At 38.8% G+C, this 19,840-nt stretch overlaps 1 protein-coding gene across 3 annotated transcripts in view; it reads right to left on the minus strand.

Annotated features, from left to right (window-relative positions):
* Positions 1–2,406: 2,406 nt before the first annotated feature.
* Positions 2,407–19,840, minus strand: part of sox5 (SRY-box transcription factor 5) — a 158,064-nt gene continuing 140,630 nt past the window's right edge. For all 3 annotated transcript variants that reach the window (XM_022671756.2, XM_022671758.2, XM_022671755.2), the window contains exons 11-15: positions 14,695–14,867; positions 9,408–9,510; positions 8,170–8,343; positions 4,587–4,803; positions 2,407–3,942 (exon numbers count right to left, since the gene is read on the minus strand). In XM_022671756.2, coding sequence (XP_022527477.2) covers positions 3,642–3,942; positions 4,587–4,803; positions 8,170–8,343; positions 9,408–9,510; positions 14,695–14,867 — 968 coding nt within the window. In that variant the 3' untranslated portion in view covers positions 2,407–3,641. The remainder of the gene's footprint in view (positions 3,943–4,586; positions 4,804–8,169; positions 8,344–9,407; positions 9,511–14,694; positions 14,868–19,840) is intronic.

Raw genomic sequence — 19,840 nt, forward strand, 5'->3', positions numbered from 1 at the left:
AAAAAAGAAAAAAATGAGCGAAAAATAAATTAAACTGTACATAACTTACTAAACTTAGGAGACGAAAAAACAACAAAAAAACAACAACGCTGACCGTCCTTATAATAATTACTGTTAATAATATTATTATTATTATTACACTAGAGGCAGTCTGAATCAAAAATAAAATACAGTCTTCAAATATGAACAAAATATGAACATTTGACATGCAGAATCTCAAACTCCTCCCCCTCTTCCTCCTCCTCCTCCTTCAAGAACTTCGACAGCAGAGTGACGTTGTCGTCATGGAGACCGAAAAAACATAAAACTAATAAAACAAACAAAAACAAGAAAAAAAAGAAAAACAAAAAAAATGATTAAAGAAAAATTAAATAAGATAAAAAAAAAACCCCAACAAAAACACAATGTGTGTTCCAGACAGGGCTGGACTTCAGCCCGTCCTCAGCTGAGGACCTTCTGCTGAGAACATGCAGACGACTGAGAGAGAGAGAGAGAGAGAGAGAGAGAGAGAGAGAGAGAGAGAGAGAGAGAAAATAAGAGAGAGAGAAAATAAGAGAGAGAGAGAGAGAGAGAGAGAGAGAGAATAAGAGAGAGAGAGAGAGAGAGAGAGAGAGAGAGAGAGAGAGAGAGAGAAAGAGAGAGAGCTCCACCGTCTGGACTAATGTTCCACGTCCACAGTACCTTTACGAGTGCAGGGACAAGACCAGATTTGGACTTTTGGGTTTTGGACCGGGGACACTGGACCGGGGACGGACTGGGGGGTGAGTGGGGGCAGTTTTGGGTCGAAATCAGATGTGTGTTGAGGAGACGAAGAGGCGAAAGGATAAATTTAACACACACAGATATACAGCACTGGAAAAATATAAAAGTGCATGAATTGATGAATTTCTTTAATTTTACCAAATTGAAAACCTCTGGAATATAATCAAGAGGAAGATGGATGATCACAAACCATCAAACCACCAAACTGAACTGCTTGAATTTTTGCACCAGGAGTAAAGCAGCATAAAGTTATCCAAAAGCAGTGTGTAAGACTGGTGGAGGAGGAGAACATGATGCCAAGATTGATTGATTTCTGAACTCCTAAAACCTTTTTTTTTTCTCATTTTCTGTAAATAAATGCTCTATATGACTTTTATATTTTTATTTGGAATTTGGGAGAAATGTTGTCTGTAGTTTATAGAATAAAACAACAATGATTTTTATAATTTTACTCAAACATAAACCTATAAATATCAAAATCAGAGACTGAAGTGTTCTCTTTATTTTATCCAGAGCTGTATATAGAGCAGGATTCCTCCTCAGCTAACAACTTTTGATTATTAGAACGTTTTCTGAATGTTACAGTTCATGTTCTTTCTGGATGTTCTCAGAACGTTTCTATTTAACTTCACTTGTGGCAGTATTTAAATTTTTAGTTTTAGTTTAACATTTCCATACCGTTTGTAGTTTTAATCTAGTTGGAAATGTTATGTGAGAAACAATTTAAAACGTCATGCAAACCATTGTTATGTTACATGCTCCTAGGCCTCCTGGATCCGTACCTACTAAATGTTCTTATAATGTTCTCTGTTAGGGAGAAGAGCGTTCTCAGAACGTTTATAGACTCTGTCAAGTTTTCTGGGTGTTCTTATAATATTTTATTTAATGTAGTTTTGGGAATTGAGCTACTTTAAACATTTTCATTACGTTAGTTGTATTTTGTCTAGCTTGGACTGTCATAGTGAGAAACGTTTTAATAACACTTTAATGCGAACCATTATTTTAGAATTATACTTTCTGTGATGTTACAGGCTAACCTTGATTGAACCTTTTTTTTAAAACGTTGCAAAACGTTCTCATAACGTTTCCTCTTAGCTAGAAGAGGTCAGGTATGAGCTAAAAGGGAATTAAGAGGCACATATAGAGCATCTATAGACCAGCTAACAATTTAACATGTTAGAATGTTCCTGAATCATTATTTATGTGATGTTACAGGCTAACCTTCCTGAAACCTTTTTTTAAAACGTTGCTAAACGTTCTCATAACGTTCTGTGTTAGCTGGGTCAGAGCTTTGAGTGTTATAGAGGTTCCCTCAGTAAACAGAGCTCTGAGGCCCCGGGGGGAAATGTGTGAGCCCATCTATTCTCCTCTCTGTTCAGCTGACCAACCATTCAGTGCCAGACTTTCTCCAGGGAGGCTGTGTGTGTGTGTGTGTGTATTAGTGTGTGTCTATGTGAGTGTGTGTATTAGTGTGTTTCTTTTGGAATGGGTGAGAGGGGCTCCTCATTCTGGGTAATGGTGAAAACAGTCTGTTTAGGGAAAGAATGAAGGACAGAGGCGGAGGGCGAGGAGCCGATTCGGGTCCAACAGGTTGGATCTCAATTATGTGTGTTTTCTCTCAGAGGAACGAACGAGGGGTTTAGATTCACTTCCTTTTGTGGTGCAGAGTCTCTGAGTCTCTGTCACGGCTTTTAAACGCCTGAATATCCAGCACTGCGTCTGTCTGCACTCAATAAAACCCGGAGCAAGAAGCGCCCACTGCGTTACGACCCTACTGAACTGGTGAGGATGTAGAGAATCTCGAAACACACTCTAAAAGTCTGAAAGATGCTTCAGAAGCACTCGCATCTTCTCAATGGACTTAATAAAATACATTTCAATAGACTTTAAAAAGCCTCTATAATAATAAAAAAAGCAAGGAGAGCAGAAGGAGAGGAGTCGGGATTGTCTGTCGTCCAGTGCTGTTCAGAATCTCGTGTCCTTACGTTTAAAAAAGATTCGTTTAAAGAGAGCGAGAGTGTGAGAATGTGTGTTTGTGAGATTTGTGAGAGTTGTGAGAGTTGTGAGATTTAAAAGAGTTGAAAGACCTGTGCGAAAGGAGGAGGGAAACAAAAGGATACGATTTTTTAAGATTATAAGATTTAGCTTCGGAGTACAGCGAGAGAATTGAGAGAATGAATAATAAAAAACAAAAAAAACTTCGGATAAAACTCGGCATTACTCCTATCAGGTGCTTCATGTTGAAACAGGAAAATAAATGCTTTTTTTTCTCTCTATTAAAACTGTAGCACAAAAACAACAAATCACATTCACAAGCCACTTGTTGGCACCGTGTACCTGAGTGAGAATATTATAGAACCCAGAAAAAAAAACGCAGTTTTAAAAGTGTCTCTTTATAGACAAGCAGGTCCACCGATTTAAAGTGTCTCCGACGGGCTGACGTGCTGACGTGCGGACGTACTGGTCCTTGTTTAGAATACGTTTCTCCTCGACAGCAAGGTCAGTTCTCCTTCCTGTATCGTAATCCTGTAGCTTAATAACGGAGGCGAGACGTGACGAGAACTTGCCACAGCAAAAGGGTTATTCAGCAGAAGAAGGCGTCCGGCGTCCCTTTTTCTCCAAGACCCTCCATTTTTAGTGTAACAGTCGCTTCAGTTCAGTGACAGATCCTGTGCTTCGCTTCGCTGCTGCTGCTGCTGGTATTCGGGCTCCTGCTCGAGGGCCGTAGATATCTCAGCATAAGTCCTGACGGGTGGGGGGTGTGAGGGAAAGGGTGATTGAGGGACGGGTTGGTGGGAGATACGGGGTTTTGTATGTGTTTGTGTTTGTGGGGGGAGGGGACGGGACGGGGGGACGTCTCTGTGCTTTGCCCGTTCAGTTTACTGAGTCACGTGATTCTCGCTGTCGCTGCCGAAGTCTCCGTCCTCGTCCTCGTAGTCGAAGTCGTCGTAGGCGTCGCCGTTGCTCTCGTCCATCCGAAGCTCCTCCTCTTTAATGCGGGGCTCCTCCCCCTTGCTCAGGTTGAGGTAGGAGGGCTGGCCGCTGATTGGTGGAGCCGGCTCGGGGCTGCTGGACATGCTGGAGTGCTCTGAGGGCATTTGGGGCGACGGCATCCCGGCCATGGAGAGAGCACCTGGGTACACCACGCCCGCTGAGGACAGAGGCAGCTGGGCCTGCTGACTGTACACGTCAAAATACATATACACAGTTATTATAACTACCATAATTACAAACGTGTATAAAGTACTAAACATGCAGTTTGGAGAAAAGTACTGTAGAAGTGATACATCAAAAAGTATTTAAGTAAGTTGAAGTGTAAGCTCCTGTAAGCTCCACACTTCGTTTTGTATTTAAGTCCCGCAGCGAGTAATTTACAGTAAAATGTAGTGCTAAAGTACTTAAAATAAAGGTACAGTACTGTGTTATTAGTGTAATTATTACAGAATCAGTGTAAAGTTAGCAGTGCTAAAGGCAGAGCGGGAGCAGCAAGGTCTTCTTATAAAATCAGCTCTTGATTTCTTGATTCACTAAATAATGAGCAGCTTCATCAAACCCAGCGGTTAGACAGAGCAGAACACCTACCGCTCTGGATTTAGTCATAATGTTAAGGGTTTAAAATGATTCCTAACGTTTTTAGAATTATAATTGTAAAGATGCAGCACATAAACAATATATCAGAGTAAGTATGATGTAGTAAAGTAAAAATAATACACCAGTAGATACAGATACAGTATTTTAGTACTTGAGTATTTAGGTAGTGAAGTAAAGATAATAATCCAGTAGATACAGATACAGTATTTTAGTACTTAAGGACAGTAACTCACCCGACAGTAAAGTACTGGCGCATCTCCTGCCGGCGGCTGCGCATGATGGCTTTGTATTCGCCGATGCGAAGCTTCTTGCCGTCCACCAGGCAGGTGCGTTTGGGCCGCGGTTTGTACTTGTAGTCGGGATATTTTTCCAGGTGCTGCTTACTGAGACGCGCCTGCTCCTCGTAATACGGCTGCTTCTCCAGATTCGTCATGGCTTTCCAGCGTGAACCTGCAGACAGAACAGTGCGTTCAGCATAGATCCAGCATTTTTACAGAATCAAACTTTTACTTACCTGTAAAAAAAAAAACCTTAAATAATTATATAGAGATTCGTTTTAATACTCAGGAGCTTTACAGTCCTTCTGGAGATTGCCTTAAGTCTGGAATCCATTTTCCACCTTTTCATAAGTACAGTACGTGTTCCCTACAATATTTCTACTGCTAGTTATACAATACATGTTCATGCCACTGCATTTGTTCATTAAAAAAAATCACTAATTTATTTTTGTTTCCTGGTTGATATATCAATTGCAAATTCAACATTTAAAATCAGATTGTTAATATTTTAAACCAGTAACAATCAAAGGAACTAAAGGACAATTTATTGTTCTGCAAATGTGATTAGTGCGCTGGGAAGTATAAATGTAGGCAGCTGCATAGGGCACTTGCACAGGCTAGCACTGTAGAAAACGCATTGACTCAATGTAGAAGTATAAATGGGGGCAGTTGCATAAGGCGCTCGCACAGGCTAATGCTGTAGACACAGCATTGACTCAATGCACAAGTATAAATGTGGGCAGCTGCATAAGGCACTCGCACAGGCTAATGCTGTAGATAACACATTGACTTAATGCAGCAGCTGTTTAGGGAGCTCGCACAGGCTAATGCTGTAGACACAGCATTGACTCAATGCACAGCTATAAATGTAGGCAGCTGCATAAGGCGCTTGCACAGGCTAAAACTGTAGACACAGCATTGACTCAATGTAAAAGTATAAATGTAGGCAGTTGCATAGGGCGCTTGCACAGGCTAATGCTGTAGATAACACATTGACTTAATGCAGCAGCTGCTTAGGGCACTCGTACAGGCTAACACTGTAGACGACACATTGACTGAACACAGAGCTATAAACGTGGGTAGCTGTGTAGGGCTCTCACACAGGCTAAGACTGTAGATAATACATTGACTCAATGTAGAAGTATAAATGTGGGCAGATGCATAGGGCGCTCGCACAGGCTATGCTAGCCTTTAAAGAATGAATATAATTATTATGTTATTGTCCAAGTACTCTTGTCTTTTTGTCCAGATGTTAATTTTACAGGCAGAACAAACATGTACCCATACTCCACCATCCTCCCAGGACCTGAATTACACCAACTTTGTTGTCATTAATTTAAGCCATGCCACGGTTTCGCTCGTTTGAGGGCCGAACCGGCAGGCCGCTCTCTCCACATAAAGTGGCCTTTTGTTTGGTCTAATGAGTACCTCTGAGTGGAAGTGATGTCAAACAGAGCAGCAGAGATTGCGCTCCCTGCCCTCGCGCACCAGCGCGCCCTCGCGCACACACCCGCACTCGCGCACACTCCGTGGCGTGCGTCATTATTCCAGGTGACAGCAGGTTAAGTGGGCCATTCACACACTCCATCTAATTATCAGAGCTCAATAAGAGTACCTGTGGCCTCTGCTCCTTATTCCTCATTAACAGAGCCTGCGAATGTGGGCACACACAGACTCTCGCACACACATACACACACTCTCGCGCACACACACACACACTCTCGCGTCTATCTCTCAGCAGTCGAGCAGTCCCGCGCCTGTGTACACATCGCACGTGTTCGTCTGTGGTGAATTTACGCTCTCCTACTGTATGTTTAATGGGAAAAAGCTGTCGCCGCCGAGCCTCTCGCGCACCCGGCCGCTGGAAAGGGGAAACTCCTTCTGTTAACAATTGAGCGAGCGGGAGCCTTATTAAAACCAGATTTGCCGGCGTTATAAAATGCTTAGGAGCTCTTTAAAATGTCAAACACAATCCCAGAGGTCTGGAGAAAATGTCAGACAGACTGGAGTGCTTGTTTAATGCATAATGAATTATATCATCATTGTTGTAGTCGGCTCTCCAGAGCGATTCATTAGGCAGTGGTTACACAATGCTGCGCGGGAGCGCTTCGATGTGTGTGTGTGTGTGTGTGTGTGTGTAAGTGTGTGTGTGCATGTGCCGAGGGTTTAGTTCCTACCAGCTGCGCTACACTTCACTGTACTGTCCCTTGGGGGGAGGAGGAGGAAGCAAAGTAGTAGCCACACCCCTTTTTTTCCCCAATTCATAGTCTTATAGACCAATCAGCCAATGGGAAGTGAGTGACACTACGTTTGTTATTACAGTGTTAAGGTGCAAATATAAAGCATAAGGACCCTGTGGACACGGAAACACACTTACACACACTTACACGTTCAGCACATAGAGAATACTCAATCTTTCCACAAAAATAATATATTAGTTTTTAACAGTTTAACAGTTGATGTAATATATTTTATGTATTTGGTAAAAAAAAAAAAGTAAGAACACACATAAATCAAACTAATAAGCACAGACTGATCTGTGAACGTGAATTTTCCTTAGCTTATTCAGCACTTTTGGACCAGCCTGGTCTGACTAGACTGTCTGTTATAAGCCTGCAAAGCATGTTTATAACAGCTGAATAAGATCTGAATAAAGCCCTATCCGACCAGGATTCGTTTCTCAGGGGTTTCTGGGGTAATTTTCTCTTTTATGGAGGTGTCTGTGATTTTATTCCCGTCCAGAACGATCATGTACGTGTTTTTCTCATACGTCCTCTAAGATAGAAAATTACAGGCTGAATTATCTACTGTTTTTCTCTAAACTCCTGTAATCGTAACCTGTAATCGTAATCGTAGTCCTCCGGTAATTTTAGTCCCGTCCGGACGCACATCTCTGAGTTTCATCTCCTCGCCTTTAATAAAATAGATATTTGTCCACTGCCGCACACCGTAATTACACTTTAGATGCGCCATGGTTTCCACAAAGATTCACGTTATAAACACAACAATGAGTGAAAATGGAGGAGCTACTGAACGCTGCGATGATGTCATGTGACCGAAAAAAAAAGCCTAAAAAGTCACTGATCCTCCTGGTTTTTCAATTGCAGTCCAGATGCAGGAGTTTTATCACTAATGAGTAGAAGTGTGAAATATTTTACACAAACGTCCCCCTGAGAAAATAATCCCGTCCAGTGTCAGTGTCAAAAAGGCTGCGTTTGAAGAATTAAAACAAAATTATTCTAAAAAAAACTTCCACACAGGCCAACGCTGCAGACAAGGCATTGACTCAACGCATAAGTATAAGGCAGGCAACTGCATAGGGCACTCGCACAGGTTAACGCTGTGGACAATGTGTGACAAAACACACAAGTATAAACACAGGCAGCTGCATAGGGCGCTCGCACAGGCTATGCTAGCTACTTTCGTTGCACTTACAGTACAGACAACCACACAAACTGACTGAAAAACCAGCAAGAAACAGAAAAACAGTATTTTAAATCCCGATCCTGACTCCGGTCATCCCGTCCTCAGGTCTTACCGAGGATTTTGCTGATGTTGGAGTTGTGCATGTCGGGGAAAGCCTGCAGGATCTTCCTCCTCTCGTCCTTCGCCCACACCATGAAGGCGTTCATGGGTCGTTTGATGTGGGGTTCGGCACTGCCGCGACCCCGAGCTTCACGGAACATCCTCGAGTCCGAAACACTGGGACTTCCTGCAGTGGAGGAGAGAGTATAGTAATTAGACTCTAAGGTATCTTAATTTTTGGTTGGTATTTAGTTTACTACACAACTTGAACCCACAAACTGTCCTTTACACTGTTTTCCAATTTCTTGATTAGCCCATGGTATTACCATTTTCATTTTCAAATTTTTAGTGTAATGTCACAAGACATATCTACACCCACATCAATGAGATGTAGATCACCCTGTTGTAAATGTACTAAAACAGTATATTTTTCATTCGTTGCTTTTTGAGCAACATTATGGAGGTAGACTACATTTATTTAGTTAGATTAATCATGATGAGATAAAGCCGAGATTCCCTCTGATTTATCTCTGGTTTTTGGAGATCTTCTTCTCCTACCTGTGCAGGTTTTGGGTGATTTTTGCTCTAAAACACCTCATTCAAATGATCAGCATTTTATAGAAAGTTATAAAAATAGAAACAGACTCCTAAATTTACAAAAAAAACTCTTCATTAACTGTTCTTTTGTTGATAATTAGTTTAGTATACAACTTGAACCCACAAACTGTCTTTTAAATTGTGTTAAAATTTCTTAAAGAAAGGACCAATAGAAATTTTCCAAAATTACCCTTTTTTATTTTTCTCAATTTATCTGGCCAAATGTCCCCCCTATTCAGCTGCTACTCAGCTGTATATCACTCATCACTAGTGATGCTCCAACACCCGGAGAGTTAAGAAGACTAGCACTACTGATGCTGTAGCATTACGGAGTAGCATTACAGTGCTAACGCTCGGAGGAAAGTGCAGCGACTCGGTTCTGATACACCAGCTCACAGACGCAGCCTTGTGCTGATCCACATCACCCTAGAAGTGATGAGGGGAAAGAGAGAGCGCCATCTACTGTACTGTAACCACCCAGAGAGAGCAAGGCCAACTGTGCTCCGGCAGCTGGTAGCAAGCTGCATAACTTGGATTCGAAGCAGAGATCTCCAAATCATAGTGGTAAATGTACAAATTTTATGTCCTTTAATATTAATTTCCATTGGAAAGTATGGAAATACAAAACTGCAGCTAAAATAAGGAGAAATTTACCATCAGAGTCGCCGCTCATGCCGAAGTCCATCATGGAGTGAGTGAACTTATTCTCCTCAGACTGTTTCAGCTGCTGACTCAGGCTCTCTAGAGCTGCCTTCTCCTGGTCAAACACACACACACACACACACACACACACACACACACACAGAAACACAGAAACACACACAGAAACACACACAAAATCAGAATTGTTATTATTTATGTTACGTAATAAGCAATAAACAATTATTCACACAAGTTTTTAACACTCTTGACCCTCAGGCAACAAACCATTTTTTTATTACACCTTTCCATACCATACTCTACCTTTTTTAATGCATTAATTTGTTTGTGTTTTTAATATAATGTTACAAGACATATCAACACCCATTTTCCTTGTTGTAAATTTACTTAAAACAGTATTTTTTTTTTCATTCGTTGCTTTTTGAGCAACATTATGGAGCTAAACCACTTTTATTAGTCAGATTAATCATCATGAGATGAAAGCAGGTTTTAGGAGCTTCCTTGCTCTAAAACTCCTGTTTTAAACATTTCAAACCTTTTTAAATCATGTATTTTCTCCTTTTTTAATGTTGTGTTGTGCATAACACTGATTAAATAGAGCACGAACCAGCCAATGGATAAGCTTCACTCTTTTAAATAATTAAATAGTTAAATAAGTCTATATATGTGTTGATTATTCTATTTTGGGTTAATATTTTGAAAGAAAAAAGACATTTTAAGATATAAAATCATTTGATTTTAGTATTTCTTCACTTATTTTGAGACGATGTTATAATATTTGTGTTAATTTAGGAAAATAAGCACAATAACTCACTTGTCAGGTTATTTTGATTCTTGTGTTCAAATTTAAGATACAGAATCAGTTTTTGTTTCATTTAAGTCTTACTTTACTCATTTAGAGACGTTGTGATTAAGCTTCTTTGCTTCTTATAAGAAATCTTTCTCATTTTATGTATTATTATCATTTATGTATTTTAGAGTTTGTTTTACTGTGTGCTTCAATGTTTTTTGACATAAAAAGTTAAAACAGTTAAATATTTTAGTTATCTTTAGCTATTAGAGTATTATATTCTTCTTTTTTGTGCATTACAGGCAGAAAACATATAATAAACCCTTTTATTTTAATTTTCTATAAAAATAAAAAGTAAACTCCTAAAGACTCCTAAACTTCCAAAAATTAGATTTTTCCTTGATCTCGATGTCATTTCAACAGAATCGTAATAATTTATATAGTGAGAGCTAAAAGTTCAAACTTTCCCTTAAAAAAAAATATCCCCATCCTCTCTTCCTCTCATTCTATCATCCTCTCTTTCTCTCCCTCTCTCTCGCGCTCTCTCTTTTGGCCCCGAGGTCGATGCATTAGAGAGAGCGAGAGAGCGAGAGCGCTCTAGAGACGAGCGCGAGTGGGACCGCACGGCCTCCTGGGTATTTATTACACCCAATAAAAGGCAGATTAACTCTGCATCTACATGCCTAATGCATTTCAACGCCGCGTCCCCGCCTTTCTCCAAACACATTCGCTCGTACACACTCGCAAACACTCTCGCAAACACACCACCCCCCCGAAGCTGCATCTGGGGCTTAATTAGTCGATTAGACTCCATCCTAAACGCGTGCCATCTTTAAAACACACACCCGGAGAGGGTGCTCGCCATTAGAGGGTGACCCAGGCGAGCCGCGGCGCTGTAATGAAACGCATTACACCATTCCACCGGCGTACAGATTTAATTATTCATTCTGGGTTAGTGAGTGGGCTTTAAATGAATGCGCGATGGAGAGACGATTTGTCCCTGGAGAGCGCGCGAGAGAGAGAGAGAGCGAGAGAGGAGAAGCGCGAGAGAGGTGGGGGAGAACGCAACAATGTGGAGGTTAGGAAATGGAAAACTGAAAACTTTTTGCGGTTAAACTGCTACATAAACAGCGATGCATCAAACTCTGCATCTGATGCTTCTTAATCATAAACATTAAACTGAACATCAATTAAACACAACAAGCCAGTTTTACAAACGGAATATAAAATAACAGATTCAAATAATGTTTCTCTCTTTTTCTATTTCTTTATTTCTCTCTGTCTGTGCTGTTAATCAGAAATTTTACCTTGTAAGTGACTTATTTTGAACTCAAAATAATACAAAAGATATAAAATACGTTTTTCATTCATTTTGAAATTTTGTGATTGAGCATATTTTAAGAAATCCTACAAAAATATAATATATCATATATAACATATATAACATATATAACATATATAACATAAGCATTTTTTGTGGATAAATCTGGAAATTCCTCAGTGCTCCACGTCTTTCCAATACCACACACTACTAGTAAACTCTTCCACTTATTTTTAACACCCTTCCACACACTACCACACATTTCCACACACATCTACCCTTTTCCACACACTTCCACTCATTTTTAACACACAATCATACTTCTCCACACTCTTCCACACGCTTCCACACACTTCCACACAACCAAACACTTCCACACTCTTCCACACGCTTCCACACACCTCCACACTCTTCCACACACAACTACACACTTCCACATTCTTTAAAACACTCCCACCAGCTGCTTGTAGAGCTAAGCTCTGAAATAAATTCAAGTGTCTTTATCAGAAGAACAGGTTCATGAACGTGAGGATAGATGTGTACAATCAAGCCTCAGAGCACGACACCAATTAGGTGTGTGTAATTCGCTTGTTTACGACCACACGCTGTTCAGAGGTGTGTGTGTGTGTGAGTGTGTGTGCGTGAGCAGCACATCATGTTTGCTCAGCTGTACGGTGAAGGCACTCGCCACACCGCGGCCGCTCACCGTGAGGACCAGCTGAGTGTGTTTAACAAACACCACAATTTAGGTGAGCAGCAGAGGTGTGTGTGTGTGTGAGGGGGGTGGGGGCTGAGTGGGGGTCAACAGTCACTTAGCATTAGTGTCACTCTGTCCCGTTAGTGTTAGTGCACTGTTCACTTAGCCTCTCACTTAAACACTAAAACATCAAAACACCAAAACACCGAAACACCAAAACACCAAAACACCGGAACACCAAAACACCGGAACACCGAAACACTGAAACACCAAAGCACCAAAACACCGAAACACTGAAACACTGAAACACTGAAACAGTAAAACACCGAAATATTAAATACTGAAACACTACAACACCAAAACACCAAAACACCAAAATACTGAAACACTGAAACACCAAAACACCAAAACACCAAAACACCGGAACACCAAAACACCGGAACACCGAAACACCGAAACACCAAAGCACCAAAACACTGAAACACCGAAACACTGAAACACCAAAACACCAAAACACTGAAACACCAAAGCACCAAAACACCGAAACACTGAAACACCAAAACACTGAAACACCAAAACACCAAAACACTGAAACACCAAAACACCAAAACACCGAAACACTGAAACACCAAAGCACCAAAACACCGAAACACTGAAACACCGGAACACCAAAACATCGAAACACCAAAACACCGGAACACCAAAACACTGAAACACTGAAACACCAAAACATCAAAACACCAAAACACCGGAACACCAAAACACTAAAACACCGAAACACTGAAACACCAAAGCACCAAAACACCGAAACACTGAAACACCAAAACACCAAAACACCGAAACACCGGAACACTAAAACACCGAAACACCAAAACACCAAAACACCAAAACACTAAAACATCGAAACACTAAAACATTGAAACACTAACATACTGAAACACTAAAACACTGAATCGCTGAAACACCAAAACACTAAAACACCAAAATACTTAAACACTAAAACACTAAAACACTAAAACACCAAAATACTAAACACTGAAACATTAAAACATTAAAACACTAAAACACTGAAACAATGAAACACCAAAATACTAAAACACCAAAACAGTAGTACACTAAAATACCAAAACACTGAAACACAGTGCTTTTAACCCCCAGCTCACTCAGAACTCTTTACTGGTTGTGAGTTTTTTTCACAGAGCACTTGGGTATATTTTGTTTTGTTTAATCCAGATTTACTTCTGGTATTTAGTTCTCTTTCTTGTTTTCCCTCGATTTGTTCACACGCCTGAAATGTGCTAATGGACATAATTAACTCATGTTGAGTGAAATCCTCCTTTTTGGCACATTTAACAGGTTTTTTCTGCACGGGCTGAAAAATGAACGCTCTATTTTAGCCCGCTAGGCTAAAGCTGTGAAAGGGAGCTACAGGTCTAGCTAGAGCTCCACACCTTGATGTATTGTGCTAATTAGGGTAAAATGATGGCAGACTGTTTGTGCAGTCTAGTTTTTTTAAGTAAGTTAGAATTAGATTTAGATTACTTTTCTTATAAAGAGCAATATATGAAAAACTTGTGAGATATTTCAGTAATGTTGCTTAATTCAGAGTGAAATTTATTATTGTTTTTAGGCTCAATCCCATGGTGCAGCACAAGAGACCAAAAAAACTCAAACATTTTTTCTTGTTTAAAATTACAATAACCACTATATCTCCATAGTTCCATGTGTAGTTTAATGTTTTATGGTCATTTTCTTCACTAGTAGTTCATCTCAGTAGTTAGATGCTAGTAGCTAGCTAGATAATTTTTCTGTTCCACCTTAAATGGTGCAACAGATGGCAGAGGCTGTAGCATTTAAGGTGGAATGGAAAAATGAAATATAATAAAAGCTGATAAAAGCTATTTTAGCTCTCCAGCATAGAAAAGGGAAATAAGGAATAGACAATAATTATGATTAATTGTATTTAAAGTTTGAAACATGAGGTACTTAATTTTGGTATGCACCGGAATGTATATTGCGTGATAGCAACATAAAGTTATCCAAAAGCAGTGTGTAAGACTGGTGGAGGAGAACGTGATGTTTCTGAACTCTTAAAACTTGTTAATTAATGTTAATATTGAGTTGTTTTTGTCTTTGCATTATTTGAGGTCTGAAAGCTCTGCATCTTTTTTTTTTGTTATTTCAGTCATTTCTCATTTTCTGTAAATAAATGCTCTAAATGAGAATATTTTTATTTGTAATTTGGGAGAAATGTTGTCTGTAGTTTATAGAATAAAACAACAATGTTCACTTTACTCAAACATAAACCTATAAATAGCAAAATCAGAGAAACCGATTCAGAAACTGAAGTGCTCTCTTCATTTTTTCCAGAGCTGTAAATATAGTATAGTCCTCAATAGACAGATGAAGTGTATTTAGAGTTATTTAGAGAGTGTTAGTGATTGTAAAAACATTGTAAAACAGTAAAACTAACCTTTTCAGAGCGTCCGTTGTTGAGGGTGAGGCTGTTGACTGCTGCCACTTTGGCGTCCAGAACCTGCTGCTCCCTCTTCAGCTGCTCCTTCATCTGCCGCGCCTCCTGAAAGGCCTTGGTCACGGCCTCGTGGTCGTTCAGGTAGCCTCCCGAGGTGATGGACGACAACAGGTCTGGAGGAGGAAACAGGTAGAAATGGCCAACGTTAAAATCTGAAGCTGAAATTGGCAAAAAGCGGCTACATCTACCTGCATGAAGCTCCTGTTTCTCTTCTGAACAGTTAAATCAGTGTATTCAGACTGTATTCACTGCTGCTGCTACACTAATATACTGTTAATGTGTTACTGATACTCTGTTAAAATACTTTATTAAACATTTAAACATACAAAAAGGACCAATCAAAAGAAAGTGTTACCAAAAAACATACATTTTGTTTGTACTTGGTATGGACTATACAGTACACAGTACATGCACTGCAAAATAATACAGATATTAACAAGTAAAATCATCTCATTTCAAGACAATAAATCTTTTTCTAGGTAACACTTCCTATGAACCCTGTATTCCTAATGCTTTATGAATGCATTTATAATGCATTATATGACATGCATAATGCCTTATAATGACTGTAATAAGGCTGGCTAATAACTCTTAAATCATACTTACAGTGACATTCATAACACATTATAAACTACAAGTTAAAGGGTTTATAAAGAAAGATTTGGTAAATTTTGGTATAATGCATTATAATATGCAGCTATGATTTCTCAAATTAAGCAAATTAAGTACGAAACACATACAAAATCCTTATATATCGTCATCACTGACTTGGAAGTCAGTAAGTTTGACTTGGAAGTGAAGTGAGTTTTTATAATGTGTTATAAATGTCACTGTATGTACTTATGTACATATGAGTTAATATACAGGCTTATTACACTCATAATAAGATATTATGCATGTCATATAGTGCATTATGAATTCATTTATAATGCATTATGAATACAGGGTTCATAGGAACCCTTTTTTGTCTTGCTAAACATTGTGTAAGTGTGACATTATTTAGCATATAATTTTCACCTTATTTAAAGTAATCTGAGTTTAAAATAAGCAATAAAATCACCTTAGTAAATGTATTCTTATTCTTGTGTCTCCTTGTGTCCAAACTTCAGCTTAAATCAGTGATTTTATTCCTTGATTTACATAAGTCTTCACTCATTTTCAGAGAACTTTACGATCATTGTCTCCAAATTTATGATATTTATGATTTTTTAAAAGTTTTTCTAAGTTTTTGCTCGGCTTAAGTCTTTCTTCACTCATTTTGAGACATTCTGATTGCTTATTTTATAAAATCCTACTGAGAAAAAAATGCTTAATGTATGTATATATATATATGTAAAACACTGCACTCTCTCATAGCACTGAAAATACTCTGTGGTAATGAAGGGAAACAGCGTTTTACAGCCATTTTCAATTTACACATGAAAGGTGTTAATTTTCTTTTCACTCACAGAAGGAACCTATATATCTATATCAGCAGCAAAATAAATGTGTAAAAGTGTTTATATATATAAACTAAATAATTCCATATGTTTTTTTTTTCATTTTCATTTTCGTTTTTTTTCATAGTTTAGAACAATTGAAAATAATGAAAGTAAACAAAATAAAAAAAAAAACACTGATTTTGACACCTTAACGTTTTTTTTTTTTTTTTTTTTTTTTTTTTACAGAGGATGTAATCTGACCTAATTCATGCGTAAAACATTACACTGGGTAAACATTTATTTTATCTTATCAAATCCACAGGTAGTTTTTAATTGGGTATTAAAAATATTTCTAAAAAACTCTTAATTAATTTATTTATTTATTTAAAACTGTAGCCCCTTCTCACTATGCTCTTTTTAGATACACATATAGATAGATAATATGATTATATGATCAAATAATATAATACACTGCAAAAAAACTAAATCTTATCAAGTGAAAATTTCTAAATTTAAGGCAATAAATCTTATTTTCTTCTCTGATAAGACTTTTTTTTATCTTACCAAGCATTGTGTAAGTGTTAGATTATTTTGCTTAGTTTAGGGATAATTATCTTAATCATTCTTACTTAGAATTTGTACCTTATTTGAAGTAATTTGAACTAAAAATAAACACAATCAAGCAGCAATCAAGTGATTCTGATTCTTGTGTCCAAAACAGTGATTTTTTTTGCTTGATTTAGTTTCGTGTTACTTCACTCATTTTGAGACTTTGCCATTGCTTTTTGTAAGAAATCTTACTAAGAAATTATTTTGTATACCCCATTGGCAGTTTTTGTTTGCTTAATATAAATATATTTGTCTTAATTTGCATATATTTTGTCTAGTTTTTGCCAATGGATTTTTTGCAGTGTAAAACGAACTGTAAAATGAACACCAGTTGCTTTGCATATGGAGAAGATGAATGATGTCAGTCATGCTGAATGTGCAAGTATGCAGTTATATAATATAAATTTAGCTTTTTTTAAAGCATTTTTGATATGTTTATGAAAATTAATGGTGAAAATCTGGATAGACGTCAGCATTAGTGTTGCATAACGTGCACACACCTAATATAATATGATCATCAGTGAGAGGGTGAATAGGAAATCTGCTACTGATTTACAACAGTAAATGTCATCACATCCCTCTGGTGGACGCACACACACTTACAAACACATATACACACACACATGAGGCCACGGAAGTGGTGGTTAAACACCACGCTACGCTACACTTTCACAAATCTGTGCCCTCACATTCAGAGATTCCATTAAAAGCTCCTCTTGCCCTCCATTTAGTTTGTCACTTCTCGTGTAAAAAGGGATTCAGAGGTTTTATAAAGCTCACGGATACATGTGATTCCCTCTCAATCTGGGTTTAGCACCGGAAAGCTCATGTTGTTCTTTAAAGAGAGAGAGATAGAGAGGGAGCGAGAGATAAAGAGAGAGAAAAGCAGAGATTATGTTTTATTAAAGGGGGAAAGATTGCTAATTTGCTCATCCCAGAACATCTGCCCTGATGCATATCAGCCCTTTTTTTTTTTCACGGCTATTATTCGTATTATTTCTCGTGGCTTAGCGCCAGTGTGTGTCTGGGGAGGGACTATCTGACTCTCCATCTCGCCGGGTTAGATCTAACAAAGACCTGCGTCTGATAATGGCTCTTTATCTGCCCTAATCCCTCCTCTAATGCTGAGCTGGTTGGATTAAGCTCTCCCATTTGAAACGGCAGAGGAGTGAACTCTTCTGGAAAAAAAAAAAAAGTTATATGTAGGAAAGCTGCTAAAGTAGCGTTCGGATTCATTCAACGCAGACTACCTGACAGTAATGGTGCGATGACAGAGAAACGCCAAAAATAAGATTTATCTATTTATTTTTTCAATTTATTTCATTTTGAGTGACTCGGTTCTGATACTGCAGCTCACAGACGCAGCCTTGTGCTGATCCACATCACCCTAGGAGTGATCAGAGGGTAAAAGAGCACCATTTACCCACTGTACTCACCCAGAGAGAGAGAGTAAGACCAACTGTGCTCTTTCAGGGGCTCTGGCAGCTGATGGCAAGCTACATAACCTGGATTCGAACCAGCGATCTCCCGATCATGGTGGCAGCGCTTTAGACCACTGAACCACTCGGAGCCCTTCATAATACTGATTATTGTAGTTTTTGTAGAATAATATGAAGTATGAAGTAAAATAATATTAAGATGCATTTATTAAGGTTTATTTCAGCCCAATCTGGAGTAAAAAAGGCTTGTTGTAATAAATAAAATATTACTGTTTAAAATTGATTAATAAAAATCCTGATGAGGGCCAGTTTTATCATCTTTTTACTCCTTTGATGGTCTTTTTTGCGACATCACTTGACGATGCCTTCTTTCTCAATTTTTTTCAGATTGACTGATCTTAATTTTTCTCTAAATAGTATTTTTTCCTTTACTTAGTTGAGTATTCCTTGCTTCTCATAATCTGGATTCGAACATTACTCAAATATTCACTATTCACTGTATACCTGTAACTCTACCTCTTCACTACTTTACTTTAACTGATGCTCTCAAACACTTTATTAAGAGACAAGAATTTCAAGTAATTAACTCTTGACGAGTTCAGCACAGCTGTTAACTGAAAGCCTGGTGAAATTCCTGGTGAAATACCTCATAAAACTGACTGAGGAAAAAGCAAGAGATGTGACTGTGAATCTATTTAATAATTATACATAATACATACATTTTTCTTCATAGTTTGGATGACTTTAGTATGAATCTATAATGTATAATATTTAAAAACAACGTTTGATTGGTACATTATGTTAAATCAGGATTGTAACCTTATATAAAATATTTACAGAAGATGTAAAAGTGAAAGACGGTGACCCACATAACCGAGAGGAATCAGCCAGCCCAGCAACCTGAGCTCCCAATCTATTCCCAGACTTCACTATCGCACCAAATGGGCTCCCGTCTCGTAACGGTGACCTATGTAGGACATTTCCTCCGCAGGCCTCCGTCCTGTACCCACTACAGACGGGGGAACGGAGCGGGACGGTGGGGGTGATGGGTACAGAGGACACAGCTGCTGACAGGATCCTCAGCTGCTGTTTGGATGGTGACAGTGACATGGCAGGACGGGATCGAGGTTGGCACAAAGTGCTGGGAACTCTGGGAGAAAGTCCCAGGATGGCCGTCTCTCTCTCTCCGCTGGGTCATTTAGAGGAGAGACAGAGCGCAAGGATGGAGAAAGACATGAAGAGGACGACTGGAGACAGTGGACGCAGACAGACACGTGCATGAGGACGTACAATTGCGAGAAAAACGATGTGAACCCATTTGGGTCATTAAAAAGTCACAACAATAGACAAACACCGTTTGCTTAAAAAACCTATACCACAAAAAATTGATATGTTTGCATGATTTTGTTTAACTCAGTATAAAACTATTCATTTTTGTAAACCGACACTGAGTTGTTTGGAAAGAACACAAAAAAAAGAAAAAAAAAAGGCATGGCACACTATCATCAAAACCCTCATTCCACCTGTGAAACATGGTGGAGGGGGCATCATGGTTTGGGTTTGGAGCTGCTTTGTTGCCTCACGGTCTGGACGAATTGATAATTTTTTCATCAAAGT

The sequence above is a fragment of the Astyanax mexicanus genome, chromosome 2 (assembly GCF_023375975.1).
Source record: "Astyanax mexicanus isolate ESR-SI-001 chromosome 2, AstMex3_surface, whole genome shotgun sequence".
In the NCBI taxonomy this organism is placed as follows: Eukaryota; Metazoa; Chordata; class Actinopteri; order Characiformes; family Acestrorhamphidae; genus Astyanax; species Astyanax mexicanus.